The sequence below is a fragment of the Entelurus aequoreus genome, linkage group LG03 (genome assembly GCF_033978785.1).
Source record: "Entelurus aequoreus isolate RoL-2023_Sb linkage group LG03, RoL_Eaeq_v1.1, whole genome shotgun sequence".
In the NCBI taxonomy this organism is placed as follows: Eukaryota; Metazoa; Chordata; class Actinopteri; order Syngnathiformes; family Syngnathidae; genus Entelurus; species Entelurus aequoreus.
Window position 1 is genome coordinate 2,599,045 of NC_084733.1, and position 22,945 is coordinate 2,621,989.

Below are 22,945 nucleotides of genomic sequence, written 5' to 3' on the forward strand. Positions count from 1 at the left end.
GTATTTTCAAAACATTTTACAACAAAAAAAATTCGGACTTTTTTTTAAAATGTTTGAACGATTTTGGGGAGAACTAAAACTTAAATTACAAATTATTTTTTCTTGAAATATTTTACTTTTTCTTTCCCCTCGCAAAAAAAAAATCTATAAAAATTCTGACCCTGAAGAAATGCTACTAGGCTCTGCTAAATTTACTTGATTTTTTTCATATTTAAAGAGAAAAAGTAAACGTAAAAATTCACAACTTGTTTGATTTTGAATACATTTTAATATTTTTTAACATTTTCTTTTTTAGATTAAAACATTTTAAAGTTTAATTTTTACATTTAAAAATGACAATTTTTAATTAAATATTTTCAAACATTTTACAACAAAAATTAATTTGGACTTTTTTTCAATGTTTGAATGATTTTTTTGGGTGGTGGACTAAAACTTAAATTACTAATAATTTTTTCTTGAAATATTTGACAATTTTTTTCCCCCTCTCCAAAACAATAATTCTACAATAAAAATGTGTCATTTTATTGCATATTATCGCCCTGAAGAAATGCTACTTTTCTCTGCTAAATTTACTTGATTTTTTAGATTTAAAAAGAAAAGGTAAACATAAAAATTGACGACTTGTTAAATTGTTAATACACCATTTTAATATTTTAAAAAGTTTTACATTTAAAAATCTAAATTGTTAGGTATTTTCAAACATTTTACAACAAAAAAAAATCATACTTTTTTTAAATGTTTGAACGATTTTGGAGGGGACTAAAACTTAAATTACAAATGATTTTTTCTTGAAATATTTTACTTTTTCTTTCCCCTCGCAAAAAAAAATTCGGACTCAATTTATTGCCTTGAAGAAATGCTACTTTTCTCTGCTAAATTTACTTGATTTTTTCAGATTTAAAAAGAAAAGGTAAACATAAAAATTGACGACTTGTTAAATTGTTAATACACCATTTTAATATTTTAAAAAGTTTTACATTTCAAAATTTACATTTTTAGGGATTTTCAAACATTTTACAACAAAAAAAAAATCATACTTTTTTTAAATGTTTGAACGATTTTGGAGGGGACTAAAACTTAAATTACGAATTATTTTTTCTTGAAATATTTTACTTTTTCTTTCCCCTCGCAAAAAAAAATTCGGACTCAATTTATTGCCTTGAAGAAATGCTACTTTTCTCTGCTAAATTGACTTGATTTTTTCAGATTTAAAAAGAAAAGGTAAACATAAAAATTGACGACTTGTTAAATTGTTAATACACCAATTTAATATTTTAAAAAGTTTTACATTTCAAAATTTACATTTTTAGGTATTTTCAAACATTTTACAACAAAAAAAAAATCATACTTTTTTTAAATGTTTGAACGATTTTGGAGGGGACTAAAACTTAAATTACTAATTATTTTTTCTTGAAATATTCTACTTTTTCTTTCCCCTCGCAAAAAAAAATTCAATAAAAAAATGCTACTTTGCTCTGCTAAATTTACTAGATTTTTTGCAGATTTAAAAAGAAAAAGTCAACGTAAAAATTCACGACTTGTTTAATTTTTAATGTTTTTTAATATTTATAAAACGTTTTTTTCTTAGATTGAAACATTTTAAAGTTAAAGTTTTGCATTTAAAAATTACAATTTATTAAATATTTTCAAACGAAAATAAATTTTGACTTTTTTTCTCAATGTTTGAATGATTTTGGTGGGTTGAACTAAAACTACTAATAATTACTAATAATTTTTTCTTGAAATGTTTTACTTTTTTTGCCCCCTCTCCAAAAAACTAATTCTACAATAAGTGTGTCATTACATTGCATATTATGGCCCTGAAGAAATGCTAAATTGAGCCGCACTTCTGTGCTCCTGTTGTAACAATATTTGTTTAGTCCTTGTCAGTGTGGCCCTAACACAAATATAATATAATATAAAAGTGTGTTGCTATGATTACAGTTGACGAGCGTGTGTGTGGAAAGTTGGTCACATATTGCAAAGTTAAAAGGAAAAACAAAAAAAAGTAACGCCAACAATCTTTGGTTGAGTGTGAAAGAAGCTTTAAATAGTTCAAGAAAAAAGGCAAATATAAGAAGATGTTTTGTAGATTAGAAATGGCTGCATAGAGCGTGCTCCAATAGATTGTACACAAATAGGCGTGTCAGCGAGCCCCTGAAGATATCTTTTATTTCTTCTTGGCAAAGCGACTGAACTTTTTGTCTTTCTTGGCGGGGGAGGAGGTGAGCGGGGGCAGACTGAGGGCTTTGGGGGTCTCTGAGGACAACCTTGCTGCCGCCTCCTCCGCCACGGGCTGCAGGGCCCTCGCCATCGCTCGGCTCCAACGCTGCAGCTCCTCCTGAAACACAACCATTTGTCTTCAGTACAGTAGAGTACAGTAGAGTACAGTAGAGTACAGTATTCAACATACAGTAGAGTACAGTATTCAACATACTAAGTACAGTACAGCACTCCCACAAGTTCATCACATATGCTATTCATCTAGTTATTCTTCTACTTCTTCTTCTCCAATTTTGGCGCACTCTACCTTCCACATGTTTCATCCCATTCAAAGTGTTCAGCCTATTTGGGAATCGCAGGCAAAAATTTCCCTTGACAAATTACCAGAATTCCAAGTTCTGGGACATTTTTCAAACATTCACCATTTCCACATTTTTCAACCTATTCAAACCATTCCACGCTTCAACACATTCAAACTGACATTTTTCCAAGTTGTAAAAAATTCCAGGAATTTCCATTTTTTTTCGACCCTTTTTTCTGGCAACTACTCTTTCCACATTTTTCAAAGCATTTCAACCGTCAAATCATTCCTCTTAATCAGGACAAAAAACAGAAAGTTGTTTTTTCAACTGGGAAAATTCCCGGTTTTCTCGAAATTCCAGGAATTCTGTAGTACCATTTCTCAATTCAACATGTTACTACTTCAACATTTCTCCACCAACCATTTCAACTCATTCAGACCATTCAAATGTTTACCATTTTCAAAAAAATTCCCACTGAAATGAATGGGACATTTTTCAAAGTTCAACAATTCCCACATTTTTCCATCTGATTCTAACCGTTCCAACTTCAAAATATTCAGCCTGTTCAGGAATTGTGTGCTCCACTTCAATAATTCTAAAACAAAAATTCCCAGATTTCCCATAGTTCCCTATTTATTTATTTTTTGCATTTTCTCCATTTAAAATGAATTGGCCATTTTTCAAACTTCCACAATTCCCACATTCTTCTACCCATTCAACCTTCAACACATTCAACTCATCCTGGACATTGAAACTATCATTTTTCCACATTTAACACATTTCCAGGAATTCCCGTTTTTTGGTAACTGTTGGAAGCAGATCAGAATCATATCCATATTTAAGTGTTACTTCTTTCTAAACTCCTATAGTCATATTTTCATCAGTTAATGTCTCGTCTGGTACAAAGTGCTTGCATTCGAGTGTCCTTGAGTGTTCTCTCTGTTGAGACTGCCATAACATTCCTGAGATAAGGGCTCAGCGCGTGTGCTAGGCTGGGGGACTGCAGATGGGGAGGAGGGAGGAGAAGATCACGGCACTTCCGGGGGTTTGAGGGGAGACCGATCTAGACTGGGCGAGGGAACGCTTGGTCTCACGTTTGTCCTCTAAGCTTGGAGAATAAACCACAAAATACCAACTACTGCCTGGTGATTGAATATAAATATCAGCTTATTGCCATAAAAAGAATCTGGGAGAGACTAGCAATTTGAATTCCCCATTGGAGGAACGCTGGTCAAACGCAACATAACCTATTTCCACTCTTAAGTTCGACTACTCCTTTCACATTTTTCAACGCATTTCAACCGTTCCACCATCAAAACATTCCTCTTAATCAGGACAAAAAAACTAAGTTGGTTTTTGAACTGGGAAAACTCCCGGTTTTTCCCGAAATTCCAGGAATTCTGTAATACCATTTCTCAATTCAACATGTTACTACTGCAACATTTCTCCACCAATTTGTAAAATTTCAACACCAACCATTTCAACTCATTCAGACCATTTACGTGTTTTACCATTTTCTAAAAAATTCCCACTTTTCACCAAATTCCCACAATTCCCACATTTTTCATCTGATTCAAACAGTTCCTACTTCAAAATATTCAGCCTGTTCAGGAATTGTGTGCTCTACTTCAACAATTTCTAAAAAAAAATCCCAGATTTCCCATAATTCCTTTTTTTATTTTTGCATTTTCCCCATTTTTAAATGAATTGGCCATTTTTCAAACTTCCACAATTCCCACATTCTTCTACCCATTCAAACCATTCCACCTTCAACTCATCCTGGACATTCAAACTATCATTTTTCCACATTTAACACATTCCCAGGAATTCCCATTTTTGGTAACCTATTTCCACCCTTAAGTTCGACTACTCCTTTCACATTTTTCAACGCATTTCAACCGTTCCACCGTCAAAACATTCCTCTTAATCAGGACAAAAAAACAAAGTTGGTTTTTGAACTGTGAAAACTCCCGGTTTTTCCCGAAATTCCAGGAATTCTGTAATACCATTTCTCAATTCAACATGTTACTACTTCAACATTTCTCCACCAATTTGTAAAAATTTCAACACCAACCATTTCAACTCATTCAGACCATTTACGTGTTTTACCATTTTCTAAAAAATTCCCACTTTTCCCGAAATTCCCATTTAAATCAATCAAAGTTCCACAATTCCCACATTTTTCATCTGATTCAAACTGTTCCAACTTCAAAATATTCAGCCTGTTCAGGAATTGTGTGCTCTACTTCAACAATTCTAAAAAAAAAAATCCCAGATTTCCCATAATTCCCCCCCCCCCCCCCCCCCTTTTTTTTTTGTTGCATTTTCCCCATTTAAAATGATTTGGCCATTTTTCAAACTTCCACAATTCCCACATTCTTCTACCCTTTCAAACCATTCCACCCATCCTGGACATTCACTATCATTTTTCCACATTCAACAAATTTCCAGGAATTCCCGTTTTTTTTGGTAACCTATTTCCACCCTTAAGTTTGACTACTCCTTTCACATTTTTCAACCCATTTCAACCATTCTACCGTCAACACACTCCTCATATTTAGGAAAAAAACCAAGTTGGTTAAGGAACTATAAAAATTCCAGGAATTTCTCAATTTAAAAACTGTCGATTTAAATAATTCCAACACCAACCAATTCAGCTCATTCAGGACATTCATGCTACTAATTATTTTTTTTTTTTTAAATCTCGCTTTTCCCAAAATTCCCACATTTCCAGGAAGTTCCCATTGAAATGAAGGGGACATTTTTCAACCTATTCAAGCCATTCCAACATCAACACATTCCACTCATCACTTTCCCAAGTTCCAAACCAAAGTCCAGTTTCCCTGGAAATTCTAACCAAAATTCCAACACCAACCATTCAGAACATTCACGTCTTTTAGCATTTTCTAAAAAAAATCCCGCTTTTCCCGAAAATCCCATTGAAATGAATGGGACATTTTTCAAAGTTCAACAATTTGCACATTTTTCATCCACTTCAAACTAGGGATGTCCGATAATATCGGCCTGCCGATATTATCGGCCGATAAATGCGTTAAAATGTAATATCGGAAATTATCGGTATCGTTTTTTTTAATTATCTGTATCTTTTTTTTTTTTTTTTTTTTTAATTAAATCAACATAAAAAACACGAGATACACTTACAATTAGTGCACCAACCCAAAAAACCTCCCTCCCCCCATTTCTTTCTGTTATCAATACTCTGGTTCCTACATTATATATCAATATATATCAATACAGTCTGCAAGGGATACAGTCCGTAAGCACACATGATTGTGCGTGCTGCTGCTCCACTAATAGTACTAACCTTTAACACTTAATTTTACAAATTTTCATTAATTACTAGTTTCTATGTAACTGTTTTTATATTGTTTTACTTTCTTTTTTATTCAAGAAAATGTTTTTAATTTAGTTATCTTATTTTATTATTATTTTTAAAAAGTACCTTATCTTCACCATACCTGGTTGTCCAAATTAGGCATAATAATGTGTTAATTCCACGACTGCATATATCGGTTGATATCGGTATCGGTAATTAAAAAGTTGGACAATATCGGATATCGGCAAAAAGCCATTATCGGACATCCCTACTTCAAACCTTTCCAACATCAACACATTCCACTCATCCAACCAACACTTTTCCAAGTTCCAAAGCAAATTTAGTTTTTCCTGGAAATTCAAACCATTCCAACTATTCTTACATTCATACTACATTCTGTCAGCATTCACACATCATCTAGTTAAGAGGGACCTTCATTTTGGTCCAGAAATACGAGACTCATTCCAGCTAAACATGGCTTACTAGTTCACTGTTCGCACCAAGAGTGAGAAGGCTTTTCTGGTGGCAGTGCGCCAAAGGAAAGTGTCAGCGTGTAAGTGAGAAAGAAGCTCAGAGAGGAAAAATAAATTCAATATTAGAATTTTGGTTTCAGCTGCGACCATCTAAGATGTTAAATCCATGTTTTTCTGGGTTTTGTGGAGTTTAGCCAACTTACCTCGTCTTTGCACTGGAACAAATATTCACTGCCGTCGCCCAGGCTGTCAGACGAGAGAGAGAGAGAGAGAGAGAGAGAGAAGGTTGAGGTGGAATGGTGACGGCGCAGACTTCAAAGTGCGTCTCACCGTAGCTTGGCCACATTTTTCTTCTTCTTGTAGTTTGCCAGCAGGTCCCAGCTGGCGTTGCCGAGCGGCAGGGGGTCCTCGCCGTGAAACGTGATGCCGTGGCCGAAGCTTTTGGCGTCCTTGTAGGCCGAGAGCTGACCGGGCTTCAGCACGCAGTACAAGTTTGTCCACGACCTGAAACACACTTTGTCAGTGGCAGCTTGACAACAATACAAACTAGCTTTAGCATCCCAAAACTCTACTTAATAATAATAGATTTTATTTGTAAAAAAAAAAAAAAAAAGCACTTTACATTGAGCAAACAACCTCAAAGTGCTACAGTGCATTAATAAGATAAAATAAAAATAAAAACTAGAACAGCCTAATAGCCAGTACTAGCATGCATAAATCTAAAAAAAAAAGGATTTTTTTAAAAAGAAGGGTTTTTAAGCCTTTTTTAAAAGCATCCACAGTTTGTGGTGCCCTCAGGTGGTCAGGGAGAGCGTTCCACAGACTGGGAGCGGCGGAGCATTGTTCGTAGCTTTGTCCTCGCAGGTTGGAGGAGGTTAGTCTGTCTGGAGCGGAGGTGTGGTGTGGAGGATTTGGGGGTGAGTAGTTATTTGAGGTAGAGGGGGGGGGGGGGGGCATTACCATGGAGGCACTGGTGGGTTAGTAGGGAGACTTTGTATTCAATTTGAGAACTGGTCGTATTACTTAACTCAAACCTTCATTATGGCTTTATTTCTTGTCAAGGAACACATTTATTGTCATACAATTTCATTTGTAAAGAAACAAATATTAACTTAAAATCGCAACTTTTTTAGTCAAATTTATTATTTTCATAGTAAATCTTTTTTTTTAAAGACTTCCGCAAAATTACATCAATTTTCTTTTTGGGAAAAATATTTTTTTGAGTAAAACAAATTACTATTATGTTGACATTTCACCTTTTTTTTTTAATTATAGTAGCTCAAAAAAAAAATTCTTAAAAAAGACTAGATTGTATCAAATGTAAAAATAAAATAACTATAGTAATAATAATAATTTAAACAAAAAAAAAAAACTTCCTCTCATTTTGGTATTTTTCTTTTGATATTACATTCCTCCCTATGTTGCGGACTTCTTTCCTATACCATTGACTTTTTTTTTCCCCGAGGAAAAACAAAGTAAATGTAAGAATTTTTTGTGCAGAAAAATATGTATAAAATGTTTTATGAGTCTATAAGTAATACTTTTTTGTTATAAATATATATATATATTTTTTGTATTTATTTATTTATTTTATTTATAAACAAATAAAAATATATATTGTTTAATATTTTATATTTTTCTCTTGACATTACATTCCTAAAATAATTACATTTTTTTTTTTATAAATAAAAAAAATATATATAAAAAATGTAATTTAAAAAAAAAAATACATTCCAAAAATAATTACAATATATTTTTTTATAAATAAAAAAGAAATATATAAAAAATGTAATTTAAAAAAATAATAATGATTATATATATATAATTTTTATTTATAAAAATATATATTGTAATTATTTCATATTTTTCTCTTGACATTACATTCCTTACTCATCTTTTAAAATTTCTGATATATTGCAACTCTTGGTATGAAAATAATTTCAATTTTGATTGCGTTTAAGTAATTTATAGTACAATATAATAATTTTTGAGCAATTTTTGTGTAAAAAAAGTATATACATATATATATATATACATACAGTATATACAATTGCATAATAGTTTATATAACTTTTTTGTTTTGAAAATATATTTTTAGACATTCCTTTTGACTCCTAAAAATTCTACTTTTATTCTTGTAAGATTACGAGCTATTTGCTCAAAATTAGGTTCATAAAATATATTGTTTGCAACGTATTTAATATTTTGTGAAAATGGCCAAACATTCGAAGGAGAGTAGCTGTATTATTATTACTCTAATCTTTATTTTTGCTGCATTTCACGAGCTGATATCAGCTGCACAAAGTTTAAACAAAACTAAATGTTTTCTTTTGTATTTAAAATGACTATTCTGATAAATTTTTTTAATAATAAATACAAGTACTAATCAGATATCAGCTGCACTTGTATATATTTTTTTACAAGTACTAAACTAAACTTTCCCTGATAATTATTTACTTTAATAAGGAGTAGAATATACTGAAATGTATCCAAAAAAAAAATATATATATATATATTTACTTTAATAAGACTAGAATATACTTACATTTGTAAAAAAATATATATATATCTATAAAGACACAAATATATTTTTAAAAAAAAAACTTTTGCGAAATGTGATATTTCTTATATTCCTTATTGATCTTTTAAAGATTATGATATATAGCCACTTTTGGTATGAAGATGACTTCATTTTTGTAAGATTATGGCTTTTTTGGGGGGGAAAAACGCTAAGTAATAGCACAATATCATAAATGTAAGACTTTTATGTAATTAAACACGTATAAAATTGCTCTTAATCTTAAAGAGAAAAAAGTCAAATGTTCTACTTTTAGTCTTGTAAGATTATGAGCTATTTTCTCAAAATGATGATTGTAAAAAGTGTTGTTTGCAACATAATTAATATTTTGTGAAAAAGGCCCAAAGTTCAGAGGAGAGTAGCTGAATTCCTATTTATTTTTTCAAGCTGCTGCACCTCCTAAGCGGGTGTGTCAGATGAAGTGAGGCAAACAAAACAAATTAAAATCAAATCTCTTAAATCACATCACAATCAATTATTTTGAGAAAAAAAAAGGTACCTATTAGAGGACTTCCTGCCAGAGTCCTCCACGTCCTGCTTGCGCCCCAACATTCCCTCCATCAGCACCGCCTGCGTCTCCAAAGGCAAAGTGGCCACACGTTCCGCTTCGGCCGGCGCCGCCTCCAGCTCCAAAGAGCCGCTCTCTCTCATCTCCGACTCTACGGCCATCGTGGCATCGCCCGTCTCCTCCGCCTCCGGTAGGCCAGAACCGGCCTCCGGTAGGCCAGGACCGACCTCCGTTAGGCCAGGACCGGCCTCCGTTATGCCAGAACCGGCCTCGGGTAGGCCATAACCGGCCTCTGGGACCGTGGACTGGAGACATTAGGAGTATTTGAGGGCTCACAACACAGACCAGGGTCTATACCAGGGGTCAGCAACCTTTTTGAACGCAAGAGCTACTTCTTGGGTAGTGATTAATGCGAAGGGCTACCAGTTTGATACACACTTAAATAAATTGCCATAAATAGCCAATTTGCTCAATTTACCTTTAACTCTATGTTATTATTCATAATTAATGACATTTACACTTAATTGAACGGTTTAAAAGAGGAGAAAACACGAAAAAAATGACAATTAAATTTTGAAACATAGTTTATCTTCAATTTCGACTCTTTAAAATTCAAAATTCAACCGAAAAAAAGAAGAGAAAAACTAGCTAATTCCAATCTTTTTGAAAAAATTAAAAAAATAATTTATGGAACATCATTAGTAATTTTTCCTGATTAAGATTAATTTTAGAATTTTGATGATATGTTTTAAATAGGTTAAAATCCAATCTACACTTTGTTAGAATATATAACAAATTGGACCAAGCTATATTTCTAACAAAGACAAATCATTATTTCTTCTAGATTTTCCAGAGCAAAAATTTTAAAAGAAATTCAAAAGACTTTGAAATAAGATTTAAATTTGATTCTACAGATTTTCTGGATTTGCCAGAATAATTTTTTTGAATTTTAATCATAATAAGTTTGAAGAAATATTTCACAAATATTCTTTGCCGAAAAAACAGAAGCTAAAATGAAAAATTAAATTAAAATTGATTTTTTATTCTTTACAATAAAAAAAAAATAATTTACTTGAACATTGATTTAAATTGTAAGGAAAGAAGAGGAAGGAATTTAAAAGGTAAAAAGGTATATGTGTTTAAAAATCATTTTTAAGGTTGTATTTTTTCTCTAAAATTGTCTTTCTGAAAGTTATAATAAGCAAAGTAATAAAATTAATAAATTCATTTAAACAAGTGAAGACCAAGTCTTTAAAATATTTTCTTGGATTTTCAAATTCTATTTGAGTTTTGTCTCTCTTAGAATTAAAAATGTCGGGCAAAGCGAGACCAGCTTGCTAGTAAATAAATACAATTTAAAAAATAGAGGCAGCTCACTGGTAAGTGCTGCTATTTGAGCTACTTTTAGAACAGGCCAGCGGGCTACTCATCTGGTCCTTACGGGCTACCTGGTGCCCGCGGGCACCGCGTTGGTGACCCCTGGTCTAAAGTCAGAGGGATTTTTTTACTCACCAAAGTTTCTTCGTCGACGGTGAAGAGTTGAGAAGATTCTGCAAAACCTGTGTCTTCACTCCTGGGTGGAAAATACATTTTATTCTTTGTTTTTCCTCTGAACCCCAAAAAAACAGCAGCTTGAAAAAAAAAAATCTTCTAGTAGGGCTTCAGGACAATTAACAGAATTTTGATCTCCATTCCGGCTTCTCGCGATCATAAAAATATGACAATGGGAATAAAAGGACTAAAGTGCATGCAAATTATTGATGAGTCAGTATTTGAGTGAAAACAAAAGCACGTCTACTAGAAGTTTGTGATCTCACCGTGGTTGCTACTTACTATTTGACACAATATGCCTCATCAATACTCACTTAAAGGCCTACTGAAAGCCACTACTAGCGACCACGCAGTCTGATAGTTTATATATCAATGATGAAATCTTAACATTGCAACACATGCCAATACGGCCGGGTTAACTTATAAAGTGACATTTTAAAATTCCCGCCACACTTCCGCTTGAAAAACTCCTTTGGATATGATTTATGCGCGTGACGTCACAAAAGCAACGGAAGTGGTTGGACCCGATAGAAAAGCCTCTTGTTTTCTTCGACAAAATTCCACAGTATTCTGAATCTTTTGCAATTTGTTTAATGAACAATGGAGACTGCAAAGAAGAAAGTTGTAGGTGGGATGGATCGGTGTCTTAGCGGCTAAGTACAATACTGTAATATCTGTGATATTTGCATTAGTGTACTGTGTCTTTAAGGCTTTGGGGAACGCGCATGCGCGAGTAAGTTGGCGGAGAACTTGAGTGTGTGTGAGCGTGAGTTTTGGCTACCAGCAGCTCGTGTATGTGTGTGCGTTACTTTTTGAACTACAACCAGTTACCGCTTGTTAATAAAGCGATTGAGCAATTTGTTTAATGGACAATGGAGGCTGCAAATAAGAAAGTTGTAGGTGCGATCGGTGGAGCGGCGGACTACAGCAACACCAACACCAGGAGGTTGTGTTGTGTTTTGAGCAGGATAGCAGACGCACTACGGTGAGTACAGCTTTGGCTTCCAAACATTTGATCGATTGCCCGTACGTGCGTGTCGATATGTGCATGTCACGTACGTAACTTTGGGGAAATATATGTTTCTTGCCGACTCTGATGGCGGCCGGGGTGTCGTCAAAAGCGTACAACGCCCGCCGCCGCATCTAAGTTAGCTACGCAGCTAGGTTAGCTTCTTTTTTTTTAGCTTCGCCAAGCGGAATATTATTAATCGTGTATTTACATGTTCATGGTTTAATAGTATTATTGATCTTCTGTCTATCCATCCAGTCAGGGTTTTTTTTAATTTAGTTTCTATCTGCATTTGAGACTGCTGCTATCACGTTGGCTACGCAGCTAGGTTAGCTTCTATTTTTTTAGCTTCGAAAAGCTGAATATTATTAATCGTGTATTTACATGTTCATGGTTTAATAGTATTATTGATCTTCTGTCTATCCATCCAGTCAGGGTTTTTTTTTATTTAGTTTCTATCTGCATTTGAGACTGATGCTATCACGTTGGCTACGCAGCTAGGTTAGCTTCTGTTTTTTTAGCTTCGCCAAGCGGAATATCATTCATGGTTTAATAGTATTTTGGATCTTCTGTCTATCCATCCAGTCAGGGTTTTTTTTAATTTAGTTTCTATCTGCATTTGAGACTGATGCTATCACGTTGGCTACGTAGCTAGGTTAGCTTCTATTTTTTTAGCTTCGCAAAGCTGAATATTATTAATCGTGTATTTACATGTTCAGTCACTGTGAATGTCCATTTGGCGTGCTCGACTCTCATTTTCAAGAGGATATAGTATCTGAGGTGGTTTAAAATACAAATCTGTGATCCACAATAGAAAAAGGAGAGAGTGTGGAATCCAATGAGCCAGCTTGTACCTAAGTTACGGTCAGAGCGAAAAAAGATACATCCATCACTGCCTCTCAAGTCCTTCACTGTAACGTTCCTCATCCACGAATCTTTCATCCTCGCTCAAATTAATGGGGTAATCATCACTCTCTCGCTCCATTGTAAACAACGGGGAATTGTGAGGAATACTAGCTCCTGTGACGTCACGCTACTTCCGCTACAGGCAAGGCTTTTTTTTATCAGCGAGCAAAAGTTGTGAACTTTATCGTCGATTTTCTCTACTAAATCCTTTCAGCAAAAATATGGCAATATCGCGAAATGATCAAGTATGACACATAGAATGGATCTGCTATTCCCGTTTAAATAAAAAAATGTCATTTCAGTAGGCCTTTAACTCACCAAAAAGTAGAAGGAATTCCCCTTTTTTTCCGGCAACTACGCCTTCCACATTTTTCCACGCATTTCCACCGTCAAATCATTCCTCTTAATCAGGACAAAAAACAAAGTTGTTTTTTGAAATGGGAAAAGTCCCGGTTTTCCCGAAATTCCAGGAATTTTGTAATACCATTTCTCAATTTAACATGTTACTACTCTCCACCAACCATTTCAACTCATTCAGACCATTCAAGTTTTTTACCATTTTCAAAAAAATTCCCACTTTTCTCAAAATTCCCATTTAAATCAATGGGACATTTTTCAAAGTTCCACAATTCCCACATTTTTCATCTGATTCAAACCGTTCCAACTTCAAAATATTCAGCCTGTTCAGGAATTGTGTGCTCCGCTTCAACAATTCCACAAAAAAAAATCCCAGATTTCCCATAATTCCTTTTTTTTTTTTTTTGCATTTTCCCCATTTAAAATGAATTGGCTATTTTTCAAACTTCCACAGTTCCCACATTCTTCTACCCATTCAAACCATTCCACCCTCAACTCATCCTGGACATTCAAACTATCATTTTTCCACATTCAACAAATTTCCAGGAATTCCCGTTTTTTTGGTAACTTATTTCCACCCTTCTTAAGTTCGACTACTCCTTTCACATTTTTCAACCGTTCTATTGTAAAACCGCTCCTCATATTCAGGAGAAAAACCAAGTTGGTTAAGGAACTATAAAAAATTCCATGTTTTCCTGAAATTCCAGGAATTTCTCAATTAAAAGCTGTTACTAATTCAACATTTCTTGACCGATTTAAACAATTACAACACCAACCAATTCAGCTCATTCATGCTCTTAATCATTTTTTTTTTTAAATCCCGCTTTTCCCAAAATTCCCACATTACAGGTAAAAAACGATTCGCAAGTTAAAAAAAAATGTTATGCAAGAAAAAAAATAAAAATTGGCAAGTAAAAAAAAGTTTTCTCCAAGTATGAAATCAACTTCATGCAAGTATAAAAACAATTTTCTGAGAATAAAAAAACTATTTTCTACAAGCATAAAATGCTGGAAAAAATATTTTCTACAGGTTAAAAAACAATTCACAAGTTTAAAAAAAATGTTATGCAAGAAAAGGGAAAAAAAAATTCAATGGGGAAAAAAAAACAATTGGCAAGTAAAAAAAAAGTTTTCTCCAAGTATGAAATCAACTTCATGCAAGTATAAAAAAAAATTATCCTAAAAAAATCTGGAAAAAATATTTTCTGCAGGTAAAAAAACGATTTGCAAGTAAAAAAAAAAAAAATTGTATGCAAGTAAAAAAAAATGTTTTTCAATGGAAAAAAATTGATTATTAAGTAAAAAAAAACAAAAAACATTTTTCTCCAAGTATGAAATCCTCTTCATGCAAGTATAAAAACAATTTTCTGAGAATAAAAAAAAAAAAATTCTACAAGCATAAAATGCTGGAAAAAATATTTTCTACAGGTAAAAAACAATTCACAAGTTAAAAAAAATGTTATGCAAGAAAAAATATATATATTTTCAATGGAAAAAAACAAACAATTGGCAAGGAAAAAAAAGTTTTCTCCAAGTATGAAATCAACTTCATGCAAGTATAAAAAAAAAATTATCTTGAAAAAAGCTGGAAAAAATATTTTCTGCAGGTAAAAAAAACGATTCGCAAAAAATCTTTTATTCAAGTAAAAAAAAAAATGTTTTCAATACAAAAAAAAACCTCTCAAGTAAAAAATAAAAGTTTTTTCAACGGAAAAAAAACAGTTTTCTCCAAGTATGAAATCAAGTTCATGCAAGTATAAAAACAATTTTCTGAGAATTAAAAAAAAAATTTCTCCAAGTATAAAATGCTGGAAAAAATATTTTCTAGAGGTAAAAAACTGATCTCTAAAAAATGAAAACAGAAACACTGAATGTTATTGTTTAATATTGATATTATTTTATTTATTGTTAATATTTTACATATTTGTTAGTAATTTATATTCTCTGAATTGATATTTAATGTTAAGTTTTGGTGGTACAAGAAATATTCATTTTTTCACATAATGAATAATGGTGTCATTAATTGTGATTTCAATATCAATATAAAATAATCTCAATATTTTTGCCACAATCATCCAGTCCTATTTTCTAGGTTAGCTTCAACTCGGTTAGCAAGTCTGTGAAACTTCTTGGATATTTTCTGTGAGTTGAGGTCCGACTTTAAAGAGCATAAATATAAACGTGGGTGAGACTTTAAAGAGCATAAATATAAACGTGGGTGAGACTTTAAAGAGTATAAATATAAACGTGGGTGAGACTTTAAAGAGTATAAATATAAACGTGGGTGAGACTTTAAAGAGCATAAACATAAACGTGGGTGAGACTTTAAAGAGTATAAACATAAACGTGGGTGAGACTTTAAAGAGTATAAATATAAACGTGGGTGAGACTTTAAAGAGTATAAATATAAACGTGGGTGAGACTTTAAAGAGCATAAACATAAACGTGGGTGAGACTTTAAAGAGTATAAACATAAACGTGGGTGAGACTTTAAAGAGCATAAACATAAACGTGGGTGAGACTTTAAAGAGTATAAACATAAACGTGGGTGAGACTTTAAAGAGTATAAACATAAACGTGGGTGAGACTTTAAAGAGTATAAATATAAACGTGGGTGAGACTTTAAAGAGCATAAACATAAACGTGGGTGAGACTTTAAAGAGCATAAACATAAACGTGGGTGAGACTTTAAAGAGTATAAACATAAACATGGGTGAGACTTTAAAGAGTATAAATATAAACGTGGGTGAGACTTTAAAGAGTATAAACATAAACGTGGGTGAGACTTTAAAGAGCATAAATATAAACGTGGGTGAGACTTTAAAGAGCATAAATATAAACGTGGGTGAGACTTTAAAGAGTATAAACATAAACGTGGGTGAGACTTTAAAGAGTATAAATATAAACGTGGGTGAGACTTTAAAGAGTATAAATATAAACGTGGGTGAGACTTTAAAGAGCATAAATATAAACGTGGGTGAGACTTTAAAGAGCATAAATATAAACGTGGGTGAGACTTTAAAGAGTATAAACATAAACGTGGGTGAGACTTTAAAGAGCATAAATATAAACGTGGGTGAGACTTTAAAGAGCATAAATATAAACGTGGGTGAGACTTTAAAGAGTATAAACATAAACGTGGGTGAGACTTTAAAGAGCATAAACATAAACGTGGGTGAGACTTTAAAGAGTATAAACATAAACGTGGGTGAGACTTTAAAGAGCATAAACATAAACGTGGGTGAGACTTTAGAGTATAAACATAAACGTGGGTGAGACTTTAAAGAGTATAAATATAAACGTGGGTGAGACTTTAAAGAGTATAAATATAAACGTGGGTGAGACTTTAAAGAGTATAAATATAAACGTGGGTGAGACTTTAAAGAGTATAAATATAAACGTGGGTGAGACTTTAAAGAGTATAAATATAAACGTGGGTGAGACTTTAAAGAGTATAAACATAAACGTGGGTGAGACTTTAAAGAGTATAAATATAAACGTGAGTGAGACTTTAAAGAGTATAAATATAAACGTGGGTGAGACTTTAAAGAGTATAAATATAAACGTGGGTGAGACTTTAAAGAGTATAAATATAAACGTGGGTGAGACTTTAAAGAGTATAAATATAAACGTGAGTGAGACTTTAAAGAGTATAAATACAAACGTGGGTGAGACTTTAAAGAGTATAAATATAAACGTGGGTGAGACTTTAAAGAGTATAAATATAAACGTGGGTGAGACTTTAAAGAGCATAAATATAAACGTGGGTGAGACTTTAAAGAGTATAAACATAAACGTGGGTGAGACTTTAAAGAGTATAAATATAAACGTGGGTGAGACTTTAAAGAGCATAAACATAAACGTGGGTGAGACTTTAAAGAGCATAAACATAAACGTGGGTGAGACTTTAAAGAGTATAAATATAAACGTGGGTGAGACTTTAAAGAGTATAAATATAAACGTGGGTGAGACTTTAAAGAGCATAAATATAAACGTGGGTGAGACTTTAAAGAGCATAAATATAAACGTGGGTGAGACTTTAAAGAGTATAAATATAAACGTGGGTGAGACTTTAAAGAGTATAAACATAAACATGGGTGAGACTTTAAAGAGTATAAATATAAACGTGGGTGAGACTTTAAAGAGTATAAATATAAACGTGGGTGAGACTTTAAAGAGTATAAACATAAACGTGGGTGAGACTTTAAAGAGTATAAATATAAACGTGAGTGAGACTTTAAAGAGTATAAATATAAACGTGGGTGAGACTTTAAAGAGTATAAATATAAACGTGAGTGAGACTTTAAAGAGTATAAATATAAACGTGGGTGAGACTTTAAAGAGTATAAATATAAACGTGGGTGAGACTTTAAAGAGCATAAATATAAACGTGGTTGAGACTTTAAAGAGTATAAACATAAACGTGGGTGAGACTTTAAAGAGCATAAACATAAACGTGGGTGAGACTTTAAAGAGTAAACATAAACGTGGGTGAAACTTTAAAGAGCATAAATATAAACGTGGGTGAGACTTTAAAGAGTATAAACATAAACGTGGGTGAGACTTTAAAGAGTATAAATATAAACGTGGGTGAGACTTTAAAGAGCATAAACATAAACGTGGGTGAGACTTTAAAGAGTATAAATATAAACGTGGGTGAGAGTTTAAAGAGTATAAATATAAACGTGGGTGAGACTTTAAAGAGTATAAACATAAACGTGGGTGAGACTTTAAAGAGTATAAATATAAACGTGGGTGAGACTTTAAAGAGTATAAATATAAACGTGGGTGAGACTTTAAAGAGCATAAACATAAACGTGGGTGAGACTTTAAAGAGTATAAACATAAACGTGGGTGAGACTTTAAAGAGTATAAATATAAACGTGGGTGAGACTTTAAAGAGTATAAATATAAACGTGGGTGAGACTTTAAAGAGTATAAATATAAACGTGGGTGAGACTTTAAAGAGCATAAATATAAACGTGGGTGAGACTTTAAAGAGTATAAACATAAACGTGGGTGAGACTTTAAAGAGTATAAATATAAACGTGGGTGAGACTTTAAAGAGTATAAATATAAACGTGGGTGAGACTTTAAAGAGTAAACATAAACGTGGGTGAGACTTTAAAGAGCATAAATATAAAGAGTATAAATATAAACGTGGGTGAGACTTTAAAGAGTATAAACATAAACGTGGGTGAGACTTTAAAGAGTATAAATATAAACGTGGGTGAGACTTTAAAGAGCATAAACATAAACGTGGGTGAGACTTTAAAGAGCATAAACATAAACGTGGGTGAGACTTTAAAGAGTATAAATATAAACGTGGGTGAGACTTTAAAGAGTATAAATATAAACGTGGGTGAGACTTTAAAGAGCATAAATATAAACGTGGGTGAGACTTTAAAGAGCATAAATATAAACGTGGGTGAGACTTTAAAGAGTATAAATATAAACGTGGGTGAGACTTTAAAGGGTATAAACATAAACGTGGGTGAGACTTTAAAGAGTATAAATATAAACGTGGGTGAGACTTTAAAGAGTATAAATATAAACGTGGGTGAGACTTTAAAGAGCATAAACATAAACGTGGGTGAGACTTTAAAGAGTATAAATATAAACGTGGGTGAGACTTTAAAGAGTATAAATATAAACGTGGGTGAGACTTTAAAGAGCATAAATATAAACGTGGGTGAGACTTTAAAGAGCATAAATATAAACGTGGGTGAGACTTTAAAGAGTATAAATATAAACGTGGGTGAGACTTTAAAGAGTATAAACATAAACGTGGGTGAGACTTTAAAGAGTATAAATATAAACGTGGGTGAGACTTTAAAGAGTATAAATATAAACGTGGGTGAGACTTTAAAGAGTATAAACATAAACGTGGGTGAGACTTTAAAGAGTATAAATATAAACGTGAGTGAGACTTTAAAGAGTATAAATATAAACGTGGGTGAGACTTTAAAGAGTATAAATATAAACGTGAGTGAGACTTTAAAGAGTATAAATATAAACGTGGGTGAGACTTTAAAGAGTATAAATATAAACGTGGGTGAGACTTTAAAGAGCATAAATATAAACGTGGTTGAGACTTTAAAGAGTATAAACATAAACGTGGGTGAGACTTTAAAGAGCATAAACATAAACGTGGGTGAGACTTTAAAGAGTAAACATAAACGTGGGTGAAACTTTAAAGAGCATAAATATAAACGTGGGTGAGACTTTAAAGAGTATAAACATAAACGTGGGTGAGACTTTAAAGAGTATAAATATAAACGTGGGTGAGACTTTAAAGAGCATAAACATAAACGTGGGTGAGACTTTAAAGAGTATAAATATAAACGTGGGTGAGAGTTTAAAGAGTATAAATATAAACGTGGGTGAGACTTTAAAGAGTATAAACATAAACGTGGGTGAGACTTTAAAGAGTATAAATATAAACGTGGGTGAGACTTTAAAGAGTATAAATATAAACGTGGGTGAGACTTTAAAGAGCATAAACATAAACGTGGGTGAGACTTTAAAGAGTATAAACATAAACGTGGGTGAGACTTTAAAGAGTATAAATATAAACGTGGGTGAGACTTTAAAGAGTATAAATATAAACGTGGGTGAGACTTTAAAGAGTATAAATATAAACGTGGGTGAGACTTTAAAGAGCATAAATATAAACGTGGGTGAGACTTTAAAGAGCATAAACATAAACGTGGGTGAGACTTTAAAGAGTATAAACATAAACGTGGGTGAGACTTTAAAGAGTATAAATATAAACGTGGGTGAGACTTTAAAGAGTATAAATATAAACGTGGGTGAGACTTTAAAGAGTAAACATAAACGTGGGTGAGACTTTAAAGAGCATAAATATAAAGAGTATAAATATAAACGTGGGTGAGACTTTAAAGAGTATAAACATAAACGTGGGTGAGACTTTAAAGAGTATAAATATAAACGTGGGTGAGACTTTAAAGAGCATAAACATAAACGTGGGTGAGACTTTAAAGAGCATAAACATAAACGTGGGTGAGACTTTAAAGAGTATAAATATAAACGTGGGTGAGACTTTAAAGAGTATAAATATAAACGTGGGTGAGACTTTAAAGAGCATAAACATAAACGTGGGTGAGACTTTAAAGAGCATAAACATAAACGTGGGTGAGACTTTAAAGAGTATAAATATAAACGTGGGTGAGACTTTAAAGAGTATAAATATAAACGTGGGTGAGACTTTAAAGAGCATAAATATAAACGTGGGTGAGACTTTAAAGAGCATAAATATAAACGTGGGTGAGACTTTAAAGAGCATAAACATAAACGTGGGTGAGACTTTAAAGAGCATAAATATAAACGTGGGTGAGACTTTAAAGAGCATAAATATAAACGTGGGTGAGACTTTAAAGAGTATAAATATAAACGTGGGTGAGACTTTAAAGAGTATAAACATAAACGTGGGTGAGACTTTAAAGAGTATAAATATAAACGTGGGTGAGACTTTAAAGAGTATAAATATAAACGTGGGTGAGACTTTAAAGAGTATAAACATAAACGTGGGTGATTCTTTAAAGAGTATAAACATAAACGTGGGTGAGACTTTAAAGAGTATAAATATAAACGTGGGTGAGACTTTAAAGAGTATAAATATAAACGTGGGTGAGACTTTAAAGAGTATAAATATAAACGTGGGTGAGAGTGCGTACCTGCGGTCTTGGTCCGGGCGTCGCTCCTCTTTGAGGAACTCTTCCATTTCCTGCTGTTGTTTCCTCAGCTCCAACAACTCCAACTGCAACACAAACATTTAAAGAAATAAAATTTTAAAAAGTTTCACAATTTCCCGCTTTTTTATGCAAGATCACAACTTTTTCCTGTTTTGTCTGATTACTTTTTACCACTTCTTTCAAGACTTTCACTTTTTTTTTCCCCAAAATGTCTTAAATTTTCTTGAAAATCATTTTTTTTGCTGCAGTATTCCCGGAATTTTCTGCAAAAGTGCAAGTATTACCGGATAAAAAAATTTTAAAAAACGATTCGCAAGTAAAAAAAAAAAAAAAAAAAAGCTATTTTCTGCGAGCAAAAAAAAACAATTCGGAAGTAAAATATTTTTTTCTCCAATTAAAAAAACTACTCTCATTTACAAAAACAATTTTCTTCAATTAGAAAATGATTCACAGGTGTAATAAACAATTGTCTGCAAGTAAAAACTATTTTCCATCTTTTTTCATATATAAGGCGCATTAAAGGAGTCATTATTATTATTATTTTTGTCTAAATGTAAAAGACTTCCTTGTGGTCTACATAACATGTGATGCTGCTTCTTTGCTCAAAATGTTGCATAGATGATGTTTTAACTCACTAAAGTTCCTTGGGTGAATAATGTAAAGTCACTACACCGGTATGTTTTAGTGCTTCCATGGTGAGTTTACTGACAGATATAAGTAAGAACTTTACACTACTTTATATTAGAAATGGCAACAGTGGAGGATGAATGTCACATAACAAGAAGATAGAGAAAAAGAAGAAGCTTATCGGACTACAAAGGCACATTTTCAGGACTCATGCAGATCCCAAGTACAGATCAGCAGGTACCAGAAGGTAAGAAAAGTTGCTTTTGCATAATATTGCCAAACAAAACGCCAGATAATATGTCTTACCTTATACACACACAGCATAATAATACTCCTATGTTGAAGCACAGTACAATCCATCAAGTGGTGTGGCTTCATAGCTTACCAAAGTCATACTAAAACATTTTCATACATTTTGGAGCGCCGTGTGTAATGTTCTATATTTTCAATGGAACATATAACATGTTGGTGTTTACTTGAGTCATATTGCAGTCTACACGTATCTCTTATGTGTGACTGCCATCATATTGCAGTCTACACGTATCTCTTATGTGTGACTGCCATCATATTGCAGTCTACACGTACCTCTTATGTGTGACTGCCATCATATTGCAGTCTACACGTATCTCTTATGTGTGACTGCCATCATATTGCAGTCTACACATATCTTATGTGTGACTGCCATCATATTGCAGTCTACACGTACCTCTTATGTGTGACTGCCATCATATTGCAGTCTACACGTACCTCTTATGTGTGACTGCCATCATATTGCAGTCTACACGTATCTCTTATGTGTGACTGCCATCATATTGCAGTCCACACGTATCTCTTATGTTTGACTGCCATCATATTGTAGTCTACACGTATCTCTTATGTGTGACTGCCATCATATTGCAGTCTACACGTATCTCTTATGTGTGACTGCCATCATATTGCAGTCTACACGTATCTCTTATGTGTGACTGCCATCATATTGCAGTCTACACGTATCTCTTATGTGTGACTGCCATCATATTGCAGTCTGCACATATCTCTTATGTGGGACTGCCATCATATTGCAGTCTGCACGTATCTCTTATGTGTGACTGCCATCATATTGCAGTCCACACGTATCTCTTATGTGTGACTGCCATCATATTGCAGTCCACACGTATCTCTTATGTGTGACTGCCATCATATTGCAGTCCACACGTATCTCTTATGTGTGACTGCCATCATATTGCAGTCTACACGTACCTCTTATGTGTGACTGCCATCATATTGCAGTCTACACGTACCTCTTATGTGTGACTGCCATCATATTGCAGTCTACACGTATCTCTTATGTGTGACTGCCATCATATTGCAGTCCACACG

The 22,945-nt window shown here is 33.1% G+C and overlaps 1 protein-coding gene across 4 annotated transcripts in view; it reads right to left on the bottom strand.

Moving 5' to 3' along the window:
• Positions 1-1,647: 1,647 nt before the first annotated feature.
• sptb (spectrin, beta, erythrocytic) overlaps positions 1,648-22,945 on the bottom strand; it is a 118,319-nt gene continuing 97,021 nt past the window's right edge. For 3 of the 4 annotated variants that reach the window (XM_062040954.1, XM_062040953.1, XM_062040955.1), the window contains exons 32-37: positions 20,942-21,024; positions 10,934-10,994; positions 9,413-9,726; positions 6,666-6,839; positions 6,539-6,581; positions 1,653-2,341 (exon numbers count right to left, since the gene is read on the bottom strand). In XM_062040954.1, coding sequence (XP_061896938.1) covers positions 2,171-2,341; positions 6,539-6,581; positions 6,666-6,839; positions 9,413-9,726; positions 10,934-10,994; positions 20,942-21,024 — 846 coding nt within the window. In that variant the 3' untranslated portion in view covers positions 1,653-2,170. Of the gene's footprint in view, positions 2,342-6,538; positions 6,582-6,665; positions 6,840-9,412; positions 9,727-10,933; positions 10,995-20,941; positions 21,025-22,945 lie in introns of all 4 variants that reach the window. The other variant, XM_062040952.1, reaches the window with a different exon arrangement.